This window comes from Syngnathus floridae, chromosome 22, assembly GCF_059516105.1.
Source record: "Syngnathus floridae isolate MCC-2025c chromosome 22, RoL_Sflo_1.0, whole genome shotgun sequence".
NCBI classification, from domain to species: domain Eukaryota; kingdom Metazoa; phylum Chordata; class Actinopteri; order Syngnathiformes; family Syngnathidae; genus Syngnathus; species Syngnathus floridae.
In genome coordinates, this window is record NC_142434.1 from 424,462 (window position 1) to 447,437 (window position 22,976).

Genomic DNA, 22,976 nt, shown 5'->3' on the forward strand with positions numbered 1-22,976 from the left:
CCGCTCCGGGCTGAACGCCGGTCGCTCCTCATCCAAATTCAGCTGAGCCACATCCAAACTCACCCGCCTCAACCCTACTAAGGGTAGAAACTAGAAAATGGACGCATGAGTGTGATCAGTGTTGGATACTATTTATTGGCTTCTTACACGAGAGAAGCAGGAGCTTTTTATTAGCTTCACGTTGCGTCAGGCAGGCAGGCAGGCAGGCAGGCAGGCAGTGAGCAAAACCGGGCTCGCGGTAAACAATGGTGAGGGACCTCCATGTGAAGAAACATGCGACATTAACATTAAGGCTACCTTGTCACTGCAGCTTAATTCTAGTTTGGCTTTTTTTGGGCCGTGATGTCACTTCCCGTCAAGCTCGATTCAAACTGGGGACCACCGCAACCAAGATGGCTGCCACCGCCACCACTAGCGGCACAAGGTTCCAACCTCCCGCATCGTCCTGAAAGTCAGCAAGGAGAGAACATCGTCGGCGGGGAAAGCGGTGACGGCCTTTTACGGGCAACGACAGGAAGTGACGCGTACGAGCCCAGGAAGAGTAGCGCTGGCGTTGCCGCCCGGAGCTAACGGGGATCCTAAATACAACAAACAAACCAACCAACCAACCAACCCGACGAGCAGTTCTCAGGCCGTACCTGCTCCCGTTTTCTAGGACGCCAGCTCCTCCCACCAGCACCACATCAAGGCCACTATGACAATGACGCCTAGCAGGGGGGCCGACGCGAGGGGGGGCTCGGCGCGGCGACGCTGAGAACGACACACAAGGAATGAAGCAAGGAAGCGGCCACGTGTGACACGCGTCGAGAGGAGGGAGGCGAGGGCCAGTCAGGTGACAGGTGGTGAGGAGGTGGCGACGTCGCACGGGAGAAGGAGGTCGTTTTTTGCTCGACCTTCTGGCTTTGACTATTTTTTCCGTTCAATTCATTTGTTGAATTCAAAAAAAAATTGGGTTTCATGAGTTCATTTCAAGTTCGCATGTCACTTCCCGAACAAGCGAGCCCTCCTCACCTGCGCCCTCTCGCCCTGCAGCCGCCGCAGTTCCGCCTTGCAGTGACGCAGCTCTTCCTCCAGGACGGCGCACTGGTGCCGGCTCTCGTCATGCAGACGCCGCAGCGAGCCGAGCGAACGCTTCACGCGCTCGCACTGAAGCAAAGGCGCGTCAAATAGGAGCCGAGCGAGCGCCCGGCGTTGCGATGGCGGACGCTACCTCGCTCTGCGCCCGGAGCCCGGCGTCCTGGGCTCGCTGCACCTGCACCTCAACTTCTTGGACGTCTGGAAGACTGACAGGGGGGCGGCACACACCGACGTGGGTGTCGTCCTGCGTCCTGGCACAAAAAAGACAAGGGAGAAAAAAGAGCTTTGGTTGCGACTGCCAGTTGCCGAGCGCTGCGTGCTTTTCCAGCGGGGTGCTCACACCCAGGCCGGCTGCTCTTGCTCTTCTTCTTTCACTTTGCAGCTCAGCTCTCGGTTGGCGTTACTTAGCAGGAGACGCTGGCGGCTCAGAGAGGCAAACTCCTCCTCCAGGCACGCTGCGTCTCCACCTTCAGGTGACAATCATTCTTGCCATCAACACCAATAATCTACGACAGGGCTCCTGGTGATGGGTCAGCGCTGTCCGTTACCGGAGCAATCCTCGCCGTCGCTCTCCGTCCCGAGGGCGGCGACCTCCGCCTCGTGCCGGCCTGCCGCGTCGCGCTGCAGCTGGGCCCTGATGCGACACAGCTCCTCTTGCAGGCAAGCGATGTCGTTCTCCCGCTCGGCCGCCGCCTCCTCGCCGGCTTCCTGCAGCGCCAGTGCCGCCTCCTCGGCCCGGCACAGCTCCGCTTGGGCCTCCTCCAGCTCGCTCTGCTTCTCCTGCCGCGCTATCGCAAGCTCCTGCCGGACGCCCGCCAGCTCCACTGCGAGCGGTCAGGACCGAGGTTACGGCCGTCAAAACCAACAAAAGTGCTTTTGGATATCAAAAGTCAGCTTTATTGTCAATTTCTCCACATGCCAAAGACACACAAAGAAACCGAAATCTGGTACCTTTGAGAGCTTCCATTTGTCTGCTGAACGTTTCCGCCTGGTGGGCCCGAGCCAGTCGCTCATCCTCCAACATGGCTGACAAAAACATCGAGAAGAACATCAGGAAGAAATCGGAATGCCAACCGGCCATTGAAGCCTCTCACTGCGCATTTCCAGAAAGTTCTCCTGGTGTCTTTGTGAGTCCTGGCGCGTCTCCTCCAGCTCCACGAACAGCTCCACCATCCGAATGCGGAGCTCGTCCACGCCCATCTCTTCATCGTCCTCGTTCTCCTCGCCAAACTCATCTTCTGTCTTCTCGCACATGTCGTCCTTCAGCTGGCCTGGGAAAAGTTGTGTCGAAAGACATTTGGAAATGAAAGGACAAACTGCTCTCATAAACATGACTGAAATGATCTCTCGCGCGCACACACACACAACCGATTTGTTTTTTTGTGCAATTTGTTCCCACTGACCGCAAGAGTCCAGGACCTCCTCGATGAGGGGGGGTAGCCGCAGTCCGTCCATGTTTGAAGGGTCCTCAAGCCACGGACAGGTTGCTATCCTGAAGACTTCCTCCGCATCATCGGCCTAGCCGTCATCAAGCACGTGTTTATTTGCAGTGATGAATGCTGACGGCCATTGCGTGATTTGACATTGGCCGGGTATAGCCTGCCTTTCATTCTGACGCATAGTCAACAGGTATAGACCCGAATGAGGACAACGACTACAGAAAATGTACTCGTGTGCTCAAGTTCACATCAGCAGTGACGTCAGCGAGTTGTTCTCCGACGTGCACTGTTGATGTGCTGGTTGCCATGGAGATGTGAACGACCTTTAACATGCTCGTAATCTATTAGCATATGATGGGAATATGATGTTAGCATGACGTGACGAGGAATGATTTTACCTGCTGTCTCGGTGCTGCAGCTCCTCTTCATCATCGTCATCATCATCATCATCATCGAAGTGACGCCGACGAGACGTCACACCATCGACCTCCCTGACGTCATCATTAACTCTTTGCCGACGAATCAACCAGAGTAATATGATCAAAGCTAAAGATTGAACTACTTTTGCACTCCCGTCATACTGTATAAAAATATGCGAATGACTCATTGTTTCTAGGTCACGGAGCTCTACTCCGGCGCGTCATCGCTGTCGCATATTTACTACGTAGGCGAACACGTCACCTGGGAACAAACGAATTACATTCGCAGCGTACATTTTTGGTGCATTACACTCAATTAATAGAAACAAACAAAACAAAAAAAATTGTCCATAGCGACATTCAATTTGTTTTAAGTTCATGTCAACGCTATACGTCCCGCCAGCATGATTATTCTCAGACTTTTCTCACTCCCTTGTCACTACCTCCGCCTTGTGGCGTAAATGCTTACTACAAATCGGTCGACGATGCGATCCTTCAGCACAAAAATCAAACGATGCTCGAATTAAAGTAAAGCAATGCTTATGTTTGACAATTTTTGCTAGCAATCATTCTGGTCAAGTAGATGCTGAAATGTTCTCAAACGAGGGCAAAAAAAAGTATTTGTGATAATGAGTACTGCTACTCATTGGGAAGATAATGTGTTAGTTTTAGCGTGTCCTGGAGGGCAGCTCGGCTGACTCGCGCGGCCACTCCCCTTTAACGTGTTTTACTCCAGCCCGCGCCCTTTAATTCCTCATCGATCCCGTCCGTCTGTGCGTGTTGGTGTACGTGTGTGTGTGTGTGTCAGAGAGCGGGCGAGCGACCGAGAGTGTGTGTGCGTGTGTGTGTGTGTAAAGTTTCACTCCTATCCGAGGTGACGCTCAGCTGGCAAGGCAAGTCTTCTCATCGGTCCGCCAGCGTGTGACACGCTTGGGCTTTTTCGAGCAAAAAGAAGACGATTTCGGAGCACACGCGATGACCGGCCGGCAATTGTTAGCGGAGTTAGCTTAGCCGCGATAGCAAGTGAACGTGCGCCGGAATTAACCTGCTAAAGCTCACGTTAGCACGGGAAGATAACAGCTGTTGGTTGATTTTTGTTGTTGTTGTTTTACACTTGCGGTGTGATTACTTGGCATCGTTTCGGGCGCCCGCTTCCGCTTCGCTGACACCGATCGCCCCATCAAGTCAAAGGTTAGATGGCCGCAAACCATAGCACGCAGGCGCCCCCCACCCCCAACTGTAGGAGTCTGATTGGCTGGCTGACAGTCCAGTGCCGTCTGCGTGGGTCACAACCTGGACCGGTCGTCCGTCAGTCAATGTCAGGCCACTTGGAGACAAACTGGACTGGTCGCCGATCCGAGACTGCACGTGCAGGATAGTCAAAACAACGGAGTGGTCACCAGCCAATCACAAGATGACGTTCATTCTCTGCTGCACTGCAACAACAACGGTCGCAAAGTACGAGCCGCGGGCGATCGGCGACGAAGGCTATTGATCGACGTACGCCCACGGCGGACTTTTCCATGGAAATGGGCCAGTGGCGATTGTTTGCAATATGCATCGGTATGGTTGTTCTCATGCTTGTGATGCTTGTTTGCCTTTGTGAAGGCAGCTGAGTGACCCCAGACTCGCCGTTTCTGAGCATCACAAGTCGGAGCAGGAATGCGCTTTGCGGCTTACGGCCCCTTAAGCTGTTCTTTTCATAACGGCGCTCTTGTTTTGGCGCCCTTTCGATACCATTCCTGCAAACTTGTGACCGGCAGCGACGAGCGTTTGCGCCGTTCGCACTCCAGATTCGGTGCACTTTCAACATCCGCTTTCCGCGGCTTCGGCACATGACAAAAAGGGGAAGTCGAGCGCTCGCTCAATCACGTTTCCCCACAAAATTGTTAACGGCCGTACAAAAGATTTGTTTGATCTTGGAATGAGAAAGAAGAAGGTTAGCGCTGCGACGACTTTCGGAGTTGAGCGTTTGACGAGATGAAAACGAAAGAAAGGTTTGCTCTGCGTTTGACAGGAAAAGGTGCCACGAAGCCCTCCCAAAAGTCCCGCCGGCCTCTCCACACGGCGGGACGCTAGGTCGCCGGGGTGAGCATGCGGCACTGGCCCGGTGTGTCCAGCTGGTGGCGCCGCTGAGCGAGCCATGGACGAGTTTAGCGGCAGGACGTACGGCACCAGCGGCCTGGACAACAGACCTCTGTTTGGGGAGACGTCAGCACGGGTAGGATGATGCTCATGTCATGAGCCCCTTTGCAAGGATGGGGGCGGAGCGTCCCTGAGCATGCAAGGATGGGGGCGGAGCGTCCCTGAGCATCCGGTGTCTTTAAAGCAAGCGTGCCGAAACGACGTATTGAGTGTTTTTGTGTCCCAGGATCGCATCATCAACTTGGCGGTGGGAGGATTTACGTCCCTGGTTGTGCTGGTACGTGCGTCCCGTCCACCTCGCCTCGCCTCGCCTCGCATTGTACTCGAAAGCGTGTCGGGAGAAATGGCGGCGGGCTGACGTCTTTACCTTCCTTGCAGGTGACCGTCGTCAGCTCTTTTGTTTTCCCGTCGTTGCCTCCGCGGCCGCTCAACGTTTTCTTTGCCGTTTGCATCCTGCTTGCCTGCGGATCCACCATTTTGCTGGTACAAACAAAACAACAACTCGTGATTGTGATTCAAAGAAACGAGCAAGCAAAAAGAAAACAAGTGCTCACATTTGATGTTTCCCTCTCAGATCTTTTGGTACCGCCAAGGCGACCTGGAGCCCAAATTCCGCAACCTGATCTACTACAAGCTGGCGTCCATCGTGTTGCTGTGTCTTTGTGCCAACCTCTACTTCCACGACGTGAGGTGAGAGCCGTCAGCTGGATGGGACGGGACGGGACGGGACGCAACGGAACGGGCCCCCTCTCCCTCCTCCCCCCCGATGGTGGAGAATGGACACGTTTACACGGCGCACAACACGCAAGGAAAGCTACACTCAAAACGTCGTGGTCACGTCACTTTGTGTTTTATGAAGGTCTCGCACACGTGTGCACAACATTCCGCTCAGTCAGCCCTTTAACGCCATGGCTTTCTTTTTTCTTTTTCACGGATTATTGTAACCGTGGCAACAAAGCTGGCTCAGCATTTTTTGCTTGCCATCAAATAGCACACTGGTACCGTGACTGCCGACCTCTCAAGTTGCGCCAAAATGCCAATTTCTAGTTTTGCCTCACTATCAGTACGCAGAGAGGCCGCAAACTAGTCGTGTTGAGGACAAAGCATCGACGAGTGCGCAGACTTTGCGATGGCTCCCGATCAATTTTCAAAGCGAAGCACGCGGCCAATGGGCACCAGCCATGATGCAACTTTTTGGGGGTTTTTTGGTACGCCAAACGTCAAGTTTTCCGCACGTCGCGTAGCAGGCCGACGCGTTTGCACGAATTGCTCGCAAGAAGGAAGACGAGACGCCGACCTCGGCACTTCCGAGCGCAAAGGAGCAAACGCTCCCTGCTCTGCGTCGCCCGCTCCCACCAAAACACCACAAAGGATTTTCGTACACGTGACACTTTTAATGCTTTCCTCGTTCCCACGTGGGCAAACGAGCGACAAGTTCGAGCTCACCGCGACTTTAAGATTGTCAAAGCCATGTTTTTCTTTTGTTTTTATTTAATATTTGACACAATAAATACAAGTAACCTGAAGCCGAGAGTCTGCGTTTCTTCTTCATCTCATCACGAGCCGGAAATGCAGTCATAAAAAATTGGCACTTAACTTGAAAGCGTGCTCATGTCTCAAAAGCCCGGCGGCTCCAGCTCGACGTCACGGTCCTAATCGCATCCGTCCTGGTTCTCCAAGATGGGATCTGGGGACAAAAGGTGGCGACGGGCATTGAGGTCCGTCCACGTCACGCCACGCCACGCGACGGGCCTCACCTGTCAGCGTGCCGCTGATGTCGGGAGGGGACACGATGAGGACGGCGCCGCCCGGGGCCAACACGGCGGCGTCGGTCGGGGGCGGAGTCAGTCGCTAATCAACAACACGTGATAAGGCCAATGACAGCAATTTGAGCATTGTCTTTTTTTTTTTTTCTTTCAAACGCTCTAAAATGACAAGATGGCGCCAAAACACAATCTCAATCGGTAAGTAGTACAGCGAGATCACGTCGGGCACCTTGTCAGTGAAGCTGTCCGTCATTGGCTCCTCCCTCTTGGTTGCCGCTTTTTCCAAATTTCCCAGGAGAGCAGAAGCGTTGAGATGCTCGTCCTGCCGCCGTCCCTCCGTCTCCACCAGCAGCTCGTCCGAGGCGGCGGCGTCCGCCGCCAGCGTCTGGATGATGACGCCGTCGCCGGCGCACAGGCCGTCGGTCTACAAAAGCCAGTGCTTACAACGCGAGCCGTGCGCAAGGTCCACGTTTGGACGCACCGCCAGGCCGTGCAGGATGATGTGCTCGTGCGCCGCCGAGGAGGAGGAGCCGGCGGTCAAGGTGAGCGTGCTGTTGTTGGCCAGGCTGAGGGGCAGGCCCTGGTTGGAGGTGCTCTGCAGGAAGTACGTGCCCGGCGTGCCGGTGGGCTGCAGCTGAAACGACTGACGGACAACGGACATTGTGAGATGCGCAGAAAAGAAGAACCCCAAAAAGGTGAACCTTCACTTACCGGAAGAATCTCAAAGGCCTGCAGCGTCCCGCCGTTGAGCGTGATGGTCTCTCCCTCGCCACCGCCGCCGACCGCTGAGTCTGAGGAGTTCGAGGCAAGCGACTGAACGGTCGGAGCTCAGCCAGCGGGCTGCAAAGGTGGCGGCGGCGGTGCCGGGTCTCACCCAAGTGTGCCATCTGCAGCGGGATCTGCAGGGGAATCTGCAGCGCCGCCATGGCGCCGCTTTCCTCCGAGCGGCCCAGGCGCGCCTGGAGCGAGGGGGCGGCGGAGCTCGATCCACCCGCCGACTGCGAGGACGACATCAACTCGTGGAGGGCCTTCAACAAGACTGCAAATGAGATTAGAGAGTGGGGTCATCCCAACTCACGAGACAAGCTTTTTGATAAAGAGTACTATGTCGTGGATTGGAAATAGCGGATGACGTTTCTCTCTGGCTCGAGGAGGCTTGCAACAGTGGCGCACCCGGAAATGGGATCTCCTTGTGGTTGGCGACCTGTCTCTTGATGCTCCACCACTTGGAGCGCAGCCACTGGGGCGAACGCACGCTGCGCCAGCCGCCCGCCAGCTCCTCCCACTTGATCTCATTCTCATCCGCCACCTCCAGCTCCAAAATCCTGCGACACGCAACAAAGCAGCACCTCACTCACTCGGTCGGGTCCACGTCAACGACCGCTTCAATGAGTATCTGTGCTTGTGTTATACCTTCCCCTGGTGGCCACACAATGGAAGCAAAGCCACTCTTGGCGTCATTCCAAACTAGTGTGCAAATTTACCTGCGCGTGAGGCCGAGGTCGTCGTCTTTGGTCCATTCGGTGCCGCCGCTGTGCTTCCAGTTGAGGTAGTTGAGCCACTTGGAGCGACACTGCTTCTCCGAGCGCGTGCCCACCCGGGCGGCCACCGAGGCCCAGGACACGCCCCCCGTCACCGCCGAGCCCGGAGCGCTGGCCGCCATCTCGTACACCACCTGAGCCAGGCGGCGCTCCTCCTCCTCGCTCCACTTGCCTACGCAAACAACTTACTCGCGCCGAGTCGTGGAGGCTGCGAGCGGACAGGCCGGAACCAGGCCCCAGTTTGCGGCGGCGGCGGCGCACCCGTGTTGCAGGTGTCCTTCAGCAGCCGACAGCGGTCCTTGACGGACGAGGCGCTGCGGCCCAGCGCCGCGCCGATGGTGGCCCAGTCGTTGCCGTGGCGATCCCGCAGCCTGAACATTTCACAGGTTCAACATCCCACTCAGCACGACCAAAAACCCAAGCGAAAAGCTTTCAGGGATGAAGATGACGACGACGACTCACCCTTTTAACTTCTCAATCTCTCCTGGCGTGTACCTGACCACACACACACACACACACACAGACACGGCAGAGGCGTGAGTGACGTCGGCGCGCGCCTTCCTCACGACGGCCGCGCTGCTCTCACCTGCCGACGTGGTTGCGGTTGTCGTACATGCGCAGGACTCGTCTGTAGACGGCAAAGAGCGGCCTGTTGAGGCCCAGCGCCACCGAGCGGTAAAAGTCTTTGCGCTCCTCTTTGGACATGTCGAAGATGATCTCGGCCGGGTCGTCGATGCCTCGGCCCTGAGGCGCGCGCACACGCAAAGATGAAGGGGTGTCGCCGCCACGCGCCGGAAACGCAGCGAGCGCAGAAGGCAACCTTGACGTATTGCTCGATGTTGCTGATGAGAAGGTCAATCTCCTCTTTGGACCACATGCCTTGCTTCCACTTGTGACCTGGAAGCGATGACGAAAAGTAGTGATTTGCCACCCTGTCAAAGTGCTATTTAGTACCTTTGTTGGTGAGCGTGTCTTTGTCCTCTTTGGTGGTGAACCAGGCCTGACTGACGGCAGACACTTCAGCCTTCCCATTGGGCGGCGCGGCGGCGGCAACATCGTCGCTGTCGCACAGGACCTTCGCGAGAACACCGCTGTGAGTCGGTCGCGGCCTCGGGTCTGCGAGTCGCACGACCTTCCACCGACCTGAACGGGAGCCGCACCCTCTCGAGCGCCAGTGTCATTCGCCGCCGCCGTCACGGTGACCTCGAAGCTCTTGCGGCTGTCAGCCACTGAAGTGAGACAAAGGCATCGCGTCAGTCACATTAGCAGGTAAAGAACATTTTCTATCCGTTTCATTGCATAAAAAATGATCAGCGGATTGAACAATGATGAAAATAATGCCTGTCTGCAGCACACGTGCGACATCCTCACTGGCTTGGGCCGAGCGCCTCACTCACCCGGCACGGCGATGAGCGAGAAGGACGCGTCCGAGTCTTCGGCCGACTCGCGCGCTTTCTTTTCCCGGGGCTCGCCCTCGTCATCTGCGCACGACAAGCCACGCACGCGCGCGTCGTGAAGCTGAGGATGAGAATGCGGACGGCGACGTACCGTCGGCGGGGCAGTGCAGGATGATGCTGCCGTCGCTGTCCTGCGTCAGCGTCAGCGACTTGAGCGTCTCCATCGGCGCGGCGCCGTGCTGCTCCTCCGCCGCCGCGCTCATCGCTCGCCTGTGACCGACCCAAATGTCACATTAACACGCGTGCGAGACGAGCCCTTTCAATGACTTTATTGCAAATCCTTAAAAAAGTTGTTCAAATGTTTCAATATTGATCCATTGATTGAACCGCTTTGTCCTAATTCAATAAAAACAAAAAGCAAAGCAGGTGTGATTGTCTCATTTTTATTGAAATATATCAAGAACAACTCTTGCGTCTTTCAGAAAGTTTGAGTGATTTTGGAGGAGTTCATTGTGTTTAAAGCGTGAGTGGAGTCCTTTTTACTAGGTTCGAGTACGCGGGTCAATGGCGCCCTCTGCTGTTTACGCCTGAAACTAACTTTAGTTGGGGGAAAACGACGCCAAACTAATGGAAATGACTCTTTTACAAGCCGCAAAGTGGCCAATGGTTTTTATTCATCACTTTGTGTACTGCATATGTGCACACGTCTGACTTTATCATGTTGTCTTTTGTGTTTAGCATGAGACACACACAACGACTGCTCAGAACTTGCGACAAATGCACAGTACGCAAAATTGTTGCTGACGCTAAAAGGCAGGTACTGGTGGAGCTGTCGTCTTCAAAGTAACAAAAAACAAAAAAACAAAAAGACAAAACTAAACACACATTTCCGATAAAAATCGTTAGCATCCAATAGGCTCGCCCGGTACACCAAAAGAGGAAAAAGCTACAGCGCCATTTTATCGAACAGGGAGCCGTTCATGGCGTCTCGCATGAACCGAGCTATCTATTTTCCAGGTTGTGTTTCTTTTTGTGTAGCGTGGAACTCCTCCGAGGCTACTCCTGCTTTCGCGCGGGGACGAGAAAGTCATTTTTGCCTTTCGAATGAGCTACTTACTTCCTGTTTTTGGTCCGGGAACTTGCTAGTTACCAGGATGAAGATAAGTGCCAGGATGCACGACGTCAAGATGGGGGGCCAACGGGTTGCCATATAGCTCGGATACCCGTCTATTTATAGCGAACCCCACAAATGACCAATTACTGTTAATTACTACAAATACGATGAAATGATTACAGGGGTGTTTTAATGACAGTGAATACCTATCCTAATACAAGATACGCTTAAACTGTTCACTTACGAAAGACGGTATTTTTGAGCGTATTCGTGAGACATGGCAACCAAGTAGTCCTCACGAAAATGTACTCCCCTGCAAACAAGAGTTTCTCTCGCATTTATACGAAATTTAAAAAAAAAAATGAATGTCAATATTTGTTTGTACTGTTTTATAACTAATGTACGTCTTTGATTTTAGCGGGGTAGATTTACTAACAACTGATTTTGATTTATTTTTGTATGGTTCCGTCGTTGTTTGCAGCGGAACCGAAAGACGTACGGAACGTTCAAGTTACCGAAATCTAATTGTGCACTTTTCTTCCAACCGATTAGGAAATGGAAGAAAAAGCGTTGAAAATGTAAGTCACAGCACCATCAAATGCACGCCATATCATAGGAGCTCGCACTTAACTTGTGATGTTATTTATCGAACGATCGGCCGTTGGCCTACAGTACGCTCTTGTAGGCAGACTCTTCAAGCTGTTTTTGTTTTGCAGCTTAGTGTGCGGGGACGTCGAAGGCAAGCTCGGAGCTCTCTTCAGCAGAGTGCAAAGCATCCAGAAGAAGACTGGACAGTTTGACGTGAGCTGGAGGCGCGCCACACCACACAGTCCACATCTCAACACAGCATTGTAAGTGCGCGCTTGTTTTGTTGCAGTTACTTCTGTGCGTTGGGGAATTCTTTGCATCGACCCCGGAAGCCGAGGAAGAGTGGCAGCAGTACCAAACTGGAGCAAAGAAAGGTACAAGCAGCACACTTGCACTTGTCGTGAATGTATCTAAGGTCAACCGTTGCCCTTGTGCTCCCTCAGCTCCCATCCACACGTACATCCTGGGAGCAGGAAGCCAGGAAACGGCCAAGAAGTTCCCCAGTGCAGACGGTTGCGAGCTGGCTGACAACATTACATATTTGGGTCAGAAATCATGTCCTGCTGTACTCCAGGTTTGGGTCTGGGCTCCGACAAACACAAGCCTGTGCTCCAGGTCGCCGGGGAGTGTTCACTGGGGTGTCGGGCCTGCAGATCGCCTACGTCAGCGGGCGCGAGGCTCCGCAGGAACCGGCGCCAGATCACTGCTTCACTCCAAAAGATCTGACGGCCCTGCTGGACCCGCTGTCTGCCAGCGGCCATTTCCGAGGCGTCGACATCCTGCTGACCTCGCAGTGGCCCAGGGGGGTGTGGCACTATGCAAACAACCCGGTAATCGGTCACAAGCACATTCATTTTCCTCTTTAGGGTCGCTTATTAAAAAATAATAATAATAATACCCTCACATTTCCTTTGACTTTTTCCACCTGCTCATGAAACAGGAAGTCAACACAAAATCCTGCGGAAGCAACTCCATCGCACACCTGGCTGACAAACTGAAGCCGAGATACCATTTTGCGGCACTAGAGGGCGCTCACTATGAAAGGTTACCATACAGGTGAGGTCGAGATCAAAAACGTGGTGGTTCCTCTTGCTGATGATCTTCATTTTGACCCCCTCGTCAGGAATCACGTGGTCCTGCAGGAAACCGCTCAGCACGTCACTCGCTTCATCGCCTTGGCGACAGTCAACAACATTGCCAAGAAGAAGGTGTGAGGATGCTTCAGCCGGGCTAAGCTCATTTGAATTTGCTGTCATTCTCTGAATGTCTTCAGCTAATGTTGAAATGTGTCCAAAATGGCTGTGTCGGCACAGTACCTGTACGCCTTCAACATCATCCCCATGAAGGCGATGGCTCCGTCAGAGCTGGTCAAGCAGCCGCCGGACGTGACAGAGAACCCGTACAGGCGGGTCACCAAAGACAAGGAGACGCTGAAGAGCAGCTTGGGCATCACAGAGGAGGAGGTGCGAGCGCCACCGCCTCACGCTGCCTGCCGGCAGGTCGAGCCGGGCCGCGTCAACGGGACTTGTCCGCTTGTCTGCCGTCCAGGCGCCGAGCGCTCAGTTCTTCTTTGACCTCAGCGGGGGTGCCGGGGGCGGTGCCGCTCGCGGGCGTGGTGGCAGGAAGAGGCCGCTAGAGGGCGACTGGTCGGCACGCAAGCAACCTCGCAAGCAGCGTAGGTCACAGCGGATCATTCAACTCGCCCCAAAAAGTAGACAGCGGGCATCAAGTGGACCTAACGCTTTTGTGCAGCTCTCCCCCCCGGCGAGTGCTGGTTCTGCCTGGCGAGTCCTCAAGTGGAGAAACATCTGGTGGTCAGCATCGGGACACACGTGAGTCCCCCGTGGGGGGCGGGGGGATCTCGCGGCCGACCCGGTGTCTTAACGCCACTTGATGCCGCAGTGCTACCTGGCGCTGGCCAAAGGCGGGCTGAACACGGGGCACGTGCTCATCCTGCCCATCGGACACTACCAGTCCACAGTGGCGCTGGCCTCCGAGGTGCTGCAGGAGATGGACAAGTACAAGGAGGCGCTCAGGAGCTTCTATAAGAGCCGCGGCCAGCGCTGTGTCCTCTTTGAGAGGAACTACAGGAGCCAGCACCTGCAGCTTCAGGTAGTGCAGAGAGGAGAGGAGAGGAGAGGAGAGGAGAGGAGCCACTCCTTTCCACCACGTTGGCTCGGCCACTGGCTCAACGTTTGATCTGGTTTGGTGGGCTCAGGTGGTGCCGGTGCCGCTGGAGCGCTGCACCACCGACGACATCAAGGAGGCTTTTGTGCTGCAGGCTCAGGAGCAGCAGATGGAGCTGATGGAAATTCCGCAACACAGCGATCTCAAGCAGGTAATCTGCACCGTCATCTCCTCCCCTCCCCTCCTCTCCGCTGACTCAAAGCCACGCCCACCCGTGCACGCAGATTGCCCCGCCCGGCACGCCATACTTCTACGTGGAGCTTGACGCTGGGGATAAGCTCTTCTACCGTATCCGGAGGAATTTCCCGCTGCAGTTCGGAAGGTGAGGAGCGCCACCTCGTGGCAGCTCGCTTTCTGCACCACGTCCGCTTGACCCGCTTTGTCTGCAGGGAGGTTCTGGCCAGCGAGGCGCTGCTCAACATTCCCACGCGAGCCGACTGGAAGGAGTGCAAACAGAGCCGAGCCGAGGAGGAGGCGGCGTGCGCGCAGCTCAGAGACGCCTTCCAACCGTTCGACTTCGCCTGGGAAGATTAACGGTTTTTTTCTTTTTCCAAAAAGTGTAAATAAAGTCAGATTTTCAATACTTGAGTTTGGTTTTGTGCTAACAACAACCTGCTCCATGACCTCTCTTTTTTTTTTTTTTTTTCCTCACTTCTTTTATTGAATGTATGATGTTCAACACAAAAAGTTAACATTAACGTAAAAAGTTAGTCACAATAAAATGTAAACAGGCTAAATGTTAGCATGTTTGACCGTAAACGCCCGTCAGGAAAGCGAGCAAACGGAAAAGGTTTTTTTGGGCGCTGGGCGCAACGCGGAAGTCGAAAAGTGTGACTTGAACGTTCACCCGCTCGGGTCGCCGCGCGTTCACGCGTCCGAGATGGCCGTCCTGCGTGCGTCCCCGAGCGGCGAGTTAAAAATAGCCTTGGTTACTAAACTGGAGGAGAAAAGGGGGGCATGAGAGGGCGGGGCTAAACAAAGTCTCTGGATCTCTTGATGGCACAGCAGAGCATCATGCTGAAGATCATGCCAAAGATCTGAAAACAAAGGGCCCAGGTGAGCGGGCCGAGCCCATGCCTGCGTTTGTGCGTGCGAGGATGTGCCCGCGTCTTCTCACCATGATGACGCCGATGCCAATGCCCACGCCGCCTATGATGTGCAACTTGTTGTTGAAGACCTCCTCGATGGCGGCCGGGCAGCTCTGACAAGTGCACATTTGAAAAAAAAACCTCAGTCAGTCAGTCAAGCAGTGGCGTTAATACGGCAGGGTTGCGGTTACCGTGGTGATGAGCACCTCCAGCCCCTCCTTCTTGGGGCAGATGTCCTTGGCGGCGTCGATGACCGTGCCGGTGGGCCCGCAGCAGTTCAGCTGAGGACGGCAAACAGCCGCCGTTAAAAACGGCAAGTCCAGGTTCCTGGAGGGCCACGCCTTGATCTTCTTACCCCAAAGTGGATGAGGCGCAGCGTCTCCTTGAGCGCCTCCTGCCGGGTGTCCTTGTAATTGTTGTAGGTCTGCTTGTAGAACTCGGTCACCTCCTCCACCACCCGCCCCGTGTTGGACAGGCCCCAGATGCCTGCCGCCACCTCCGCCGCAAAAATCAGCAGCAGGAACATAAAGAACTGCCCCACCCCAAAAAAAGGAACAATTTTGCAGGACATTAAAGCAGCGCCAGGTAAAAAGTTTGGGGGTTTCCCCCCCCACATACTTGGTAGTAGCCACTACATTTTGACTAGACAGCAAAAGAAAAACTCACCAATCCCAGCATGCATGGAGACTCCTTGATGGCGCCGCAGCATCCCAGGAAGCCGACCACCATCATCAGCGCGCCAGCCGCGATCAGGATGTACACGCCTGTCGGCACAACCCGCACACGCAAGTCAACCATGTTGGCATGAGTGGAGGTGCTTCAATGATTTGTCGCCCCCTTGTGGCATCTTGGTGCCATGGCGAAAACTAGAAACAAAAGGTCTTGAACGAAAGACTTGTTTTTGGATTTTGCCAAGGCCCGGCCAGCAGGTGAATTTAGTGCGGCGTGTTGACGAGCGCCGACGGGCCGAGCAGGGTGACCTCGGTCGCCGCCCCTCCCGCCACGGAGGAGCCTCCACAAAAGGCGCATTCCTGGCCAGGAACAAAGAGCCCGCTGTTTGGCCGCCAGGCGGGGAGCGATGAGTGCGCGCGACGCAACTCCTCCCTTGTCAACGCTCATCTTGTCCTCCTGTGACCGCGCTCAATTGGTTTCTTTTTAACACGAATAAAAGCGGGTGAATGAATGCTTAACGTGGACGATTGAGACTCCGAGGCAGGAGCCTTCCTGCTTCTTGGCAACTTTTACCCGTGAAGAAGACGGAGGGCGAGTCCTCGCCCTCAAAAAGGCCCGACGTCCTGGTGTCGAAGCGCAGCCATAGTCCCACCGCCAACACGCCCGTGCCGGCCAACTGCGGAACAAGGAGGACGCCAATGAGGGCGAGCGGCCACAGACCAACAAAAGTACCGAGGCAAAAAGCGCCAGATTGTCATTTTTCATGTGGCCTCTTGTTATGCCCTTTGTCATCACAACGAGTCAACGTCTCCCTCCCCAGAAACCAAAACGCACGGTCGACGTCTCCTCCGCGATGACGACGGGCCTTGAGGGATAGGAGTCACGAGGACGACACCCTAATTGCGTCTCGGAGCCGTTATTCCACGCACGGCCAAAGGAAATTGGAAAAGATTTGAGACGTGCGGACTGTTCCATTCAACTTAGAGGTCAAAGTAGCCAAGTCATGGGCTTGCTTGCTTCAATTTACGACAGACGCAAGCGAGGTTAGCTAAGGAGCTTGCGTCATTTAGTGGACGAGCGTGTCCTCGTTCTGAAGCCAAGAGCCGCCATTTTAAGGCAACAGACGAAAGGTGAGGCCCGTGGTCACGGCAAAAGCGCAAGCGGAATGTGAGGAGGCCGCGCACTGCCGTTCCTGACATGCCGCCGTACAAACACGCACGCACGCACGCGCGCACACACACACAGCCGTCTGACTGTGACGCACAAGCATTCGGCTCATTTCCCAAAAGTTGACGTACCCAAAAGAGGAAGTTGAAGATAAACACCAGGTACTTGATGCACTGCAGAAAGCCCATGATGACTTTGGTCACGTTCGAGGCGGCAAACTAATCCAAAAGTGGAAACACTCAAACACTTCTGAGGGGACCGAGAGGAGGAGGAGGAGGAGGAGGAGGAGGACTTGAGTTTCTATGAGAGCCGCGCCCTGCTCTTGCTCACCTGGGAGCTGAGAGGGTGGGCGGGGTTTGCCCTGGGGCGCCAGGTGACGCCAATCAGCACCCTTCCTGCGCGAGCGTAAATATTTGGATATGATTTACATTGCGCCACATTTAGATGACGGAGGGAGGGAGGGAGGGCGTGCGTACGTGCGTGCGGGGACTTTTCGCGGTTTTCTGTCTCAGTGACAATAGCAGCTTTGTTCCCCCCCCCAAAATGTCCCCACATAAAACAAAAAAGGAGTCCTCCCACGTCTGTCCTTGGGCTCACGGCTTTTCACTTGAGCACGAACAGCCACACAAATGCGCTGCTGTTGCCAAACAACCGGCCAGTCAACTGATAACAATTTGTAGCAGTTGTTTCGTTGCTTTACGTGTCGGAAAGCAACATGGAAAAACGAAGGTAAAAACTTGGTCAAACTAACAAATGTTAAAATGTAACAAAGTGTGAGCAAGTAACGTTGGATGATTCTGTCTTGACTTTTGCTCATCCCAAAGCAGAACGCAGCGACGCCCACTCAATAACTACAACTTGATGACAGCCGAATAGCAATGGCGCCCTTCCGTGGACATGAATTGCAATTACACGCTAATCATCCGAGAGCTGATGTGCCGACGTCGGACTGACTGACTGTTTACGACAAAAATAAGTTGCGGAACATCTTTTAAGAGCGTCAATGAAAATTAAAAAGGCAATCTTTGGCACTCCAAATACAACTTATGCCAAATAAGTACAAGATTGCACATGCACGATATTGAGTCATTGAGCCATGATATTTGATTGATGCCTTTGAATTGTCAACTTTTGAGCTGAACGATGAAAGCAAAAGTTTCCACTCACCCAGAAGATAAAGTTGAAGACGAAGAGGGCGTACTTGACGCAAAGCTCCCAACTGCTCAGAGCCGTCATCTTAATTTGCTCCTTCTTGCTCCTGCTCAGCTGACAAAGTGAAGGACGGATTGACGGACGGACGGACGGACGGACGCACAGACTGACGACCGCTGACAGCATCTCGCTGGGCGTGCCTCGGGCTCGGAGACGCTCGGCTTTCTTCGGCTCTCTTCGGAAGCGCTCAACCGCAGCAGGGGCGTTGCAGCCCGAAAAAGCCGAACACAAACAAATACCAACAAATAAACCTGCCCAAGGAGACAATAGAAAGTCCAATTGACTATTACCGGTGAATAATTATCCACAAATATACAAATAGCACCGCATCTCGTGCAAAAATAAAAAATAGGATTTTGCTAGGAAGTCATGCAGCTTTGTGGTGATTTATTTTTGAAGCCATTCTCATAGACAAATAGTGATGGGCAATTTGTCATCGAACCATGTGCGAATAAGTCAGCCACATTGCACTTGAATGGTTCGAGTCATTGTGTTGTTCTTGGAACACCTGAAAGATTTTGTGTGCGTGTGGACGGTCGCACAAAAGAGCGGGTGTCCCCGTGGACAAACAACCTTCATGTTGTGCGAGTGTGCGACTGCGCGTTTCCTTTTTTTTTTTTTTTTTTTCCCTCTTCTGCCCAAAACAAGTCAGCCTTCATATGCTCACAATGCTTCCCTTCACAGCTCTTCTCACTCTCCGGCGGGGGCGGCGAGAGGACATTTTCGGCGCGTTTCTGCGTTCATGTGGACGAGGCAAATGTGCAAGAGCAACACAACAACGTCCCTGTGTTATTGCTCAACAGAAACATTATTAGAAAGTCGAGCACGTCACTTACAGTCTCCCTCTAGCGGTGACTCCTCAAACTGCAACAATTAAATCAGTATTAAAAGAAACAACGATTTGAGCAGAAGTGAAGCACATTAGTTTGTCTGATAATATTGCCACTTTTGATATTGTGCACACCAGCAAATGTTGTCCGTACCAGAAATACTTTTTGTGGCAAAAAAAAAGGAAGGCGGAGCTCATCTAAAAATTGGATCACAGCAACAATGTATGCGGGCAAACCCCAAAAAGGGAAGTGTGTTTATTCTGCCACAGCAACTTGCAAGTGCAACACTGACGGGAGAAGGACTTGTCTCCATTTGAATGCGAGCGTCTCCGAGAATGAAGGGGATGCCGAAAGGCCACATTTGTGCGTTTTGCAACTTCTTGTTTTGCGTTAAAAGCTTTCAAAGTAATTCTTTGGCAGCATTCATATGGTATTTTGTTGTCAGGCAACACGGTTCAAGTGAGTCGTGGCGCTTGACTTGAAATAAAAGGTGGGCTTTGCCGCCAGTGTGGCAATTCTGAACCGTTTAATGCTTAAAAGTTGCGGTGAAACAAAATGACCTTTCCGCTGAGGGCGTCTGATATTTTAGTGTTGGCGAGGAATAGGCGCCCCCTTGTGGCCATTCACATCCTGGCTTCGGGAACCTGCGGCGAGTAGAGATGTCGCCGCAGAAAGGCCAACATCTTGTTCCACGAGTCCTCCTGGGCGTCCGAGTGGGCTTTGCTCCGGCCGCCCCACAGCAGGGTGACTGCACGGGCAGTTGATTGTTTAATATTTAAGCGCAGCGCGTAACATTGCAACGGCTTCATTTTGAAACACGGTCCGCAAGTATTTTGTCTTCCAGTGCGGGCGCACCGGTTTGCGCAGCCCTTGAACTTTTGAAGTCAATTACTTTGTCAGAGGAATGCCCCTTGGTCGAAAAACACTTTTGTCGACTGCCCACTACGGCTCGGCATCGCGACAAATGGGAGGATCCGGAAGAGCCCGGTCGGTCCCGCCTACCCACCTTTGCCCCTCCACATGAAGTTGGTGGCTCGGAAGTGAGGCGAGTAGGGTGGCTCGATCAGGTGTCCCGTGTCGGGGTACTCCAGACGGGTCAGCAGGTGCTCCTTCCCGACCGAGCGCATCATCTGCGCCATCTGACGTGTGCGCCAAAGGTCATGATGCCTTGAAAGGTGCGTGCGTGCGTGTGTGTGTGTGTGTTTGTGCGTGTGCGTGTTTGTGCGTGCACTCACATCCTCTGCATACTCTGCAGCCGGATGATTCTGGTCGTCCAGGCCGATGACCAGCAAGACGGGACAGTTTATTCTCCTCACCTGACAAACAGAATGACAAAAGTTACTTCATCTGTTGTCCAGCAGAGGGTGCTTATCTTTCGACAGGAAGTTGGGCGGGTCGGGGAACTTGCGTCGGTTTTGCGGGACAGGTCGCTGGAGATGGGCAGGGAGATGTCTCGCCAGATGAGATTCTGCTCCTCATCCATCCGCCCCTTGCGAGAGGCCCTGTCGCCACGGTAACCAATCAAAAGTTCAGATGCGTTTGGATGCGTGCGGCTGCGGCGGTGGCGGCACGGGCAACCTACGGAGCTATTGGCTGGTGGACTTTGCTGAGGTGCGTCTTGCGTGGGAAATAATGGCTGCCGCTGATGCAAACGCAGCAGGCGGGCTGCAAGATGTCAAAACGGGACAGCACGTGGAGACAATAAAAACGGAGCGACCGACCGCCCGCCCGCTTGCCGGGCAACAACAAAATGGGCGCTTGCACTCACCTTGACGACGGTGCTCTCGGCCGCCATGTGGACGGCCACCAAGGCGCCCAGGGAAAGGCCAAAAATTCCCACTTTGCGGGGAATGACGGCCGGATGGCGCCGAACCAGCTCAAAGGCCGTCTGACAGACAAGAAAGATTTCAAGTGCAGCGTGCGGTGGGAAAGGGGAGAGCACGTTCTCACCTCAAAGTATTTGAACTCCAGATCGGCGCTCGCCAACTCGCCGGGCGCAAAATACTCCAGCGCAAACGAGACGTAGCCGTGCGACGCCAGCAAGGCCGAGCGATACTCCAGCAGGCCCCCGCCGCCTCCCCACATGTCCAGCAGCCCCGGGAAAGGTCCTGGACCTGAAGCAAGCGGCACGGCGCTCAGCTTCCCGCCACCCACCCGTCCCGGTGTCCCCGCAAATGAAAGTGAGCTAACCTGGCGGGATGAAGAGGGTCCCTCGTACGCCCCGTTCCTTGACCTCCACCCTGCTCACGCCCGGTGCCATGTACCACCTCTCGGTCAGATCCTCGGCCAGGGGGCGTCGGACTCCAAAGTCGCGGTCCACGTGGCCGTCGTACACGGAGATGGTGAAGGCCATGGGGCTGCACACGTTGCGCTTCCGCAGCCTGGCGGGCAGCAAAATATCAGCAAGCGCACGGTGGCACGTTTCCGCCAATGTTTTATTCACCGGAGGCCCGTGCGGCTCCCGGGAACGGGCCGCATGCTCCACAGCAGACCCATAACTTCTGCTCCTCTGTAAGTTCCGCCTAAGCTCACGTCGTCTGCAACTGGAGGAACAAAAGTCAGCACGAGTTAGACTGCAGAGTTGCCAAGCGGGATATGATTTGGACCTTTGGCGACGTTTTGGTTACCAGACACGGATCCCGTGGCGTCGCTCACGTAGTGCCCGTAAGCCTCCCAGTAGTCTTTGTCTTCCGACTGGTGCAGGCAGCGCAGGGTTACCGGAGCGCCGGGAGGCAGATTGTCCACCCGCACCCTGATCACCTCATCCACTAGGGCCCGCCTGGGCGCCACCAACAGAATGGGCGGCGGGGTGGCGTGGGACATGGCGGACAATCGTCTGCAAAGGGAGAAGCGTTCAGTGCTTTTCAGGATAACAATAAAGAAACATAGTGGGGAAAAAAGTCTGATGTGAACTTTTTGTAGATACCTTTGCAAAATTGGAAATGTATCAAATCAAAGTTACACGTTGCCAGACTTTGGTAGGAATCCCGCATCGTGCTGATGCAACCACAAAGTTGACCTCAAGATCCCTCGAGGTCGTTCTTCACAACTGTTTAACGACCTTTAAGTGTCATATTGTAAACATTCTAGACTCGTGTCACAGTCACATTGTATTTTGAAATCGTATACATTGAACTGTAACGTTTTCTTAGTGTTGCCTTCACGTACAGATGCTAGCGTCGGTTTGTTTGGTCTTCCCTCCAGAAGAACAGGTCAAAGCCTACTTTTCCTATCCAAAACAAAACAAAACAAAACAAAACATAGCATGTCTAACAGTCACACACACTTGGTTGCAATATTCCCTCTTTACACTAGAACTCACTTACATTCTAGTTAATTTCGCATTTTCTCTCACTAATGGCCGTAAAGATCGCGTTTATACAGTTGCTCTAAGGACAGCATTTTGGCTACAAGTTATTACCAGTTGCTTCAAATACTCGCGTCATCATCTCGCTGCAGTTATCAAAAATAACCATTTCCAGATTTTTACCTAAAGTTGTTAGGAAGTGCTCATCAAAACGAGACGCGGGGAGTGACGCGTAGTGATGACGTCACGGAGTTGGCGCTGAGTTCACTGAGGTCACGTGAACAACGACTATCTAACTAAGGAACACGCATAATACCCTTGAACAACAAATGATCTCAACGTGCAACTAGAACAAAAAATACATGAATGACTCAAACACAAATGTACAAAAAAGTACAGGGCGTCAATGAGGAAAGATGAGGCGCCTGCTTGTCTCCAGAGCCCCGTGCAATAATAAGCGCACTAGAAAAGTAAGACCAGTCCCAAAAAGGGTGGGAGAGGTGGTGGTCTTTACAAAATGCCCTAGGTTGTTCTTGAAAACGGATTCAACTGGTCACACTTACCAGTTAGACTTGCCGGTTGAGGAGATTGTTGACGGCGCTCTCGTTTGTGCGCCTGCTTTCCTGCCTCCCCTTTGGCGCGAGCTCCAAGACTCCTTCAGGTTTGTCGCCACACTTTTGACTTTCACTCACATCTTATATCACTTCGAGCACAATCGAGAGGTTCAAAGTTCACTCCTGAGGCAAGAAATACGACAGTATCGGGAGATTGGAGCCACCAGAGGGAGGGAGGGCATGCATGTTGCTCAAACGTCAGACGTCAACTAGTTCGACTGTGGACGGACGGCCGGCCGGACGGCCTGTTCTTCGTCAAAGTGCGTCGACATGCCATCCAAAGTACAGTCAATGAGTAGGCATAGGCAAGTCAAATCAGTTACCAATTAAGTATGACTAGTGACATTCAGTCGCAAAGGGTAATTATTGTTTTAGTAATTCACTACAAGGCAAGAACGCGCTTGGTTCTATTT

The 22,976-nt window shown here is 53.7% G+C and overlaps 6 protein-coding genes across 14 annotated transcripts; 2 read left to right on the forward strand and 4 right to left on the reverse strand.

Annotated features, from left to right (window-relative positions):
• Positions 1-115: 115 nt before the first annotated feature.
• LOC148378977 (uncharacterized) lies at positions 116-5,413 on the reverse strand. Of its 5 annotated transcripts, XM_088367330.1 has the most exons (10): positions 2,915-5,413; positions 2,481-2,595; positions 2,172-2,348; positions 2,029-2,103; positions 1,626-1,901; positions 1,418-1,544; positions 1,211-1,328; positions 1,012-1,146; positions 639-750; positions 116-445 (listed from the first exon to the last, which is right to left on the reverse strand). In XM_088367330.1, exons 2-9 carry the CDS (start codon positions 2,530-2,532, stop codon positions 652-654), a joined length of 1,059 nt encoding a protein of 352 aa, XP_088223456.1. In that variant the 5' UTR covers positions 2,533-2,595; positions 2,915-5,413; the 3' UTR covers positions 116-445; positions 639-651. The 5 variants fall into 5 exon arrangements, with proteins under 5 accessions (XP_088223456.1, XP_088223460.1, XP_088223461.1 ...); XM_088367334.1 differs by lacking the exon at positions 639-750 and having other exon boundaries at positions 2,915-5,411; XM_088367335.1 differs by lacking the exon at positions 116-445 and having other exon boundaries at positions 452-906.
• On the forward strand, positions 3,662-6,606 carry tmem243b (transmembrane protein 243, mitochondrial b). Of its 3 annotated transcripts, none has more exons than XM_088367360.1 (5): positions 3,662-3,828; positions 4,953-5,156; positions 5,307-5,357; positions 5,459-5,563; positions 5,655-6,606. In XM_088367360.1, exons 2-5 carry the CDS (start codon positions 5,079-5,081, stop codon positions 5,772-5,774), a joined length of 354 nt encoding a protein of 117 aa, XP_088223486.1. In that variant the 5' UTR covers positions 3,662-3,828; positions 4,953-5,078; the 3' UTR covers positions 5,775-6,606. The 3 variants fall into 3 exon arrangements, with proteins under 3 accessions (XP_088223486.1, XP_088223487.1, XP_088223488.1); XM_088367361.1 differs by lacking the exon at positions 3,662-3,828 and adding an exon at positions 3,844-4,498; XM_088367362.1 differs by lacking the exon at positions 3,662-3,828 and adding an exon at positions 4,539-4,874.
• On the reverse strand, positions 6,550-11,006 carry dmtf1 (cyclin D binding myb-like transcription factor 1). Its single transcript, XM_088367201.1, has 17 exons — positions 10,902-11,006; positions 9,936-10,054; positions 9,785-9,868; positions 9,531-9,616; positions 9,342-9,462; positions 9,208-9,284; positions 8,974-9,131; positions 8,850-8,882; positions 8,649-8,758; positions 8,331-8,559; positions 8,020-8,171; positions 7,721-7,885; positions 7,558-7,637; positions 7,328-7,489; positions 7,076-7,270; positions 6,838-6,931; positions 6,550-6,767 (listed from the first exon to the last, which is right to left on the reverse strand). Exons 2-17 carry the CDS (start codon positions 10,045-10,047, stop codon positions 6,733-6,735), a joined length of 1,893 nt encoding a protein of 630 aa, XP_088223327.1. The 5' UTR covers positions 10,048-10,054; positions 10,902-11,006; the 3' UTR covers positions 6,550-6,732.
• Positions 11,007-11,176: 170 nt separating this feature from the next.
• Positions 11,177-14,256, forward strand: cwf19l1 (CWF19 like cell cycle control factor 1). Of its 2 annotated transcripts, none has more exons than XM_088367257.1 (14): positions 11,177-11,476; positions 11,615-11,699; positions 11,776-11,860; positions 11,930-12,060; positions 12,140-12,316; positions 12,427-12,542; positions 12,610-12,694; positions 12,800-12,949; positions 13,035-13,161; positions 13,239-13,318; positions 13,389-13,598; positions 13,705-13,824; positions 13,898-13,995; positions 14,063-14,256. In XM_088367257.1, the coding sequence occupies exons 1-14, from the start codon at positions 11,454-11,456 to the stop codon at positions 14,205-14,207; spliced, it is 1,632 nt and encodes a 543-aa protein (XP_088223383.1). In that variant the 5' UTR covers positions 11,177-11,453; the 3' UTR covers positions 14,208-14,256. The 2 variants fall into 2 exon arrangements, with proteins under 2 accessions (XP_088223383.1, XP_088223382.1); XM_088367256.1 differs by having other exon boundaries at positions 11,184-11,476; positions 11,930-12,031; positions 12,102-12,316.
• A 46-nt stretch (positions 14,257-14,302) lies between these two features.
• On the reverse strand, positions 14,303-17,998 carry LOC148378981 (CD9 antigen-like). 2 transcript variants are annotated; one of them, XM_088367339.1, is made up of 7 exons: positions 17,768-17,998; positions 16,007-16,109; positions 15,428-15,525; positions 15,117-15,293; positions 14,953-15,042; positions 14,791-14,874; positions 14,303-14,710 (listed from the first exon to the last, which is right to left on the reverse strand). In XM_088367339.1, the coding sequence occupies exons 1-7, from the start codon at positions 17,936-17,938 to the stop codon at positions 14,645-14,647; spliced, it is 789 nt and encodes a 262-aa protein (XP_088223465.1). In that variant the 5' UTR covers positions 17,939-17,998; the 3' UTR covers positions 14,303-14,644. The 2 variants fall into 2 exon arrangements, with proteins under 2 accessions (XP_088223465.1, XP_088223466.1); XM_088367340.1 differs by lacking the exon at positions 17,768-17,998 and adding an exon at positions 16,732-16,918.
• Positions 17,999-18,865: 867 nt separating this feature from the next.
• LOC148378982 (bile acid-CoA:amino acid N-acyltransferase-like) lies at positions 18,866-22,882 on the reverse strand. The gene is made up of 11 exons (XM_088367307.1): positions 22,513-22,882; positions 21,270-21,478; positions 21,086-21,185; positions 20,833-21,023; positions 20,593-20,756; positions 20,411-20,530; positions 20,225-20,307; positions 20,051-20,144; positions 19,878-19,958; positions 19,649-19,781; positions 18,866-19,390 (listed from the first exon to the last, which is right to left on the reverse strand). The coding sequence occupies exons 2-11, from the start codon at positions 21,463-21,465 to the stop codon at positions 19,266-19,268; spliced, it is 1,287 nt and encodes a 428-aa protein (XP_088223433.1). The 5' UTR covers positions 21,466-21,478; positions 22,513-22,882; the 3' UTR covers positions 18,866-19,265.
• Between the last annotated feature and the right edge of the window lie 94 nt (positions 22,883-22,976).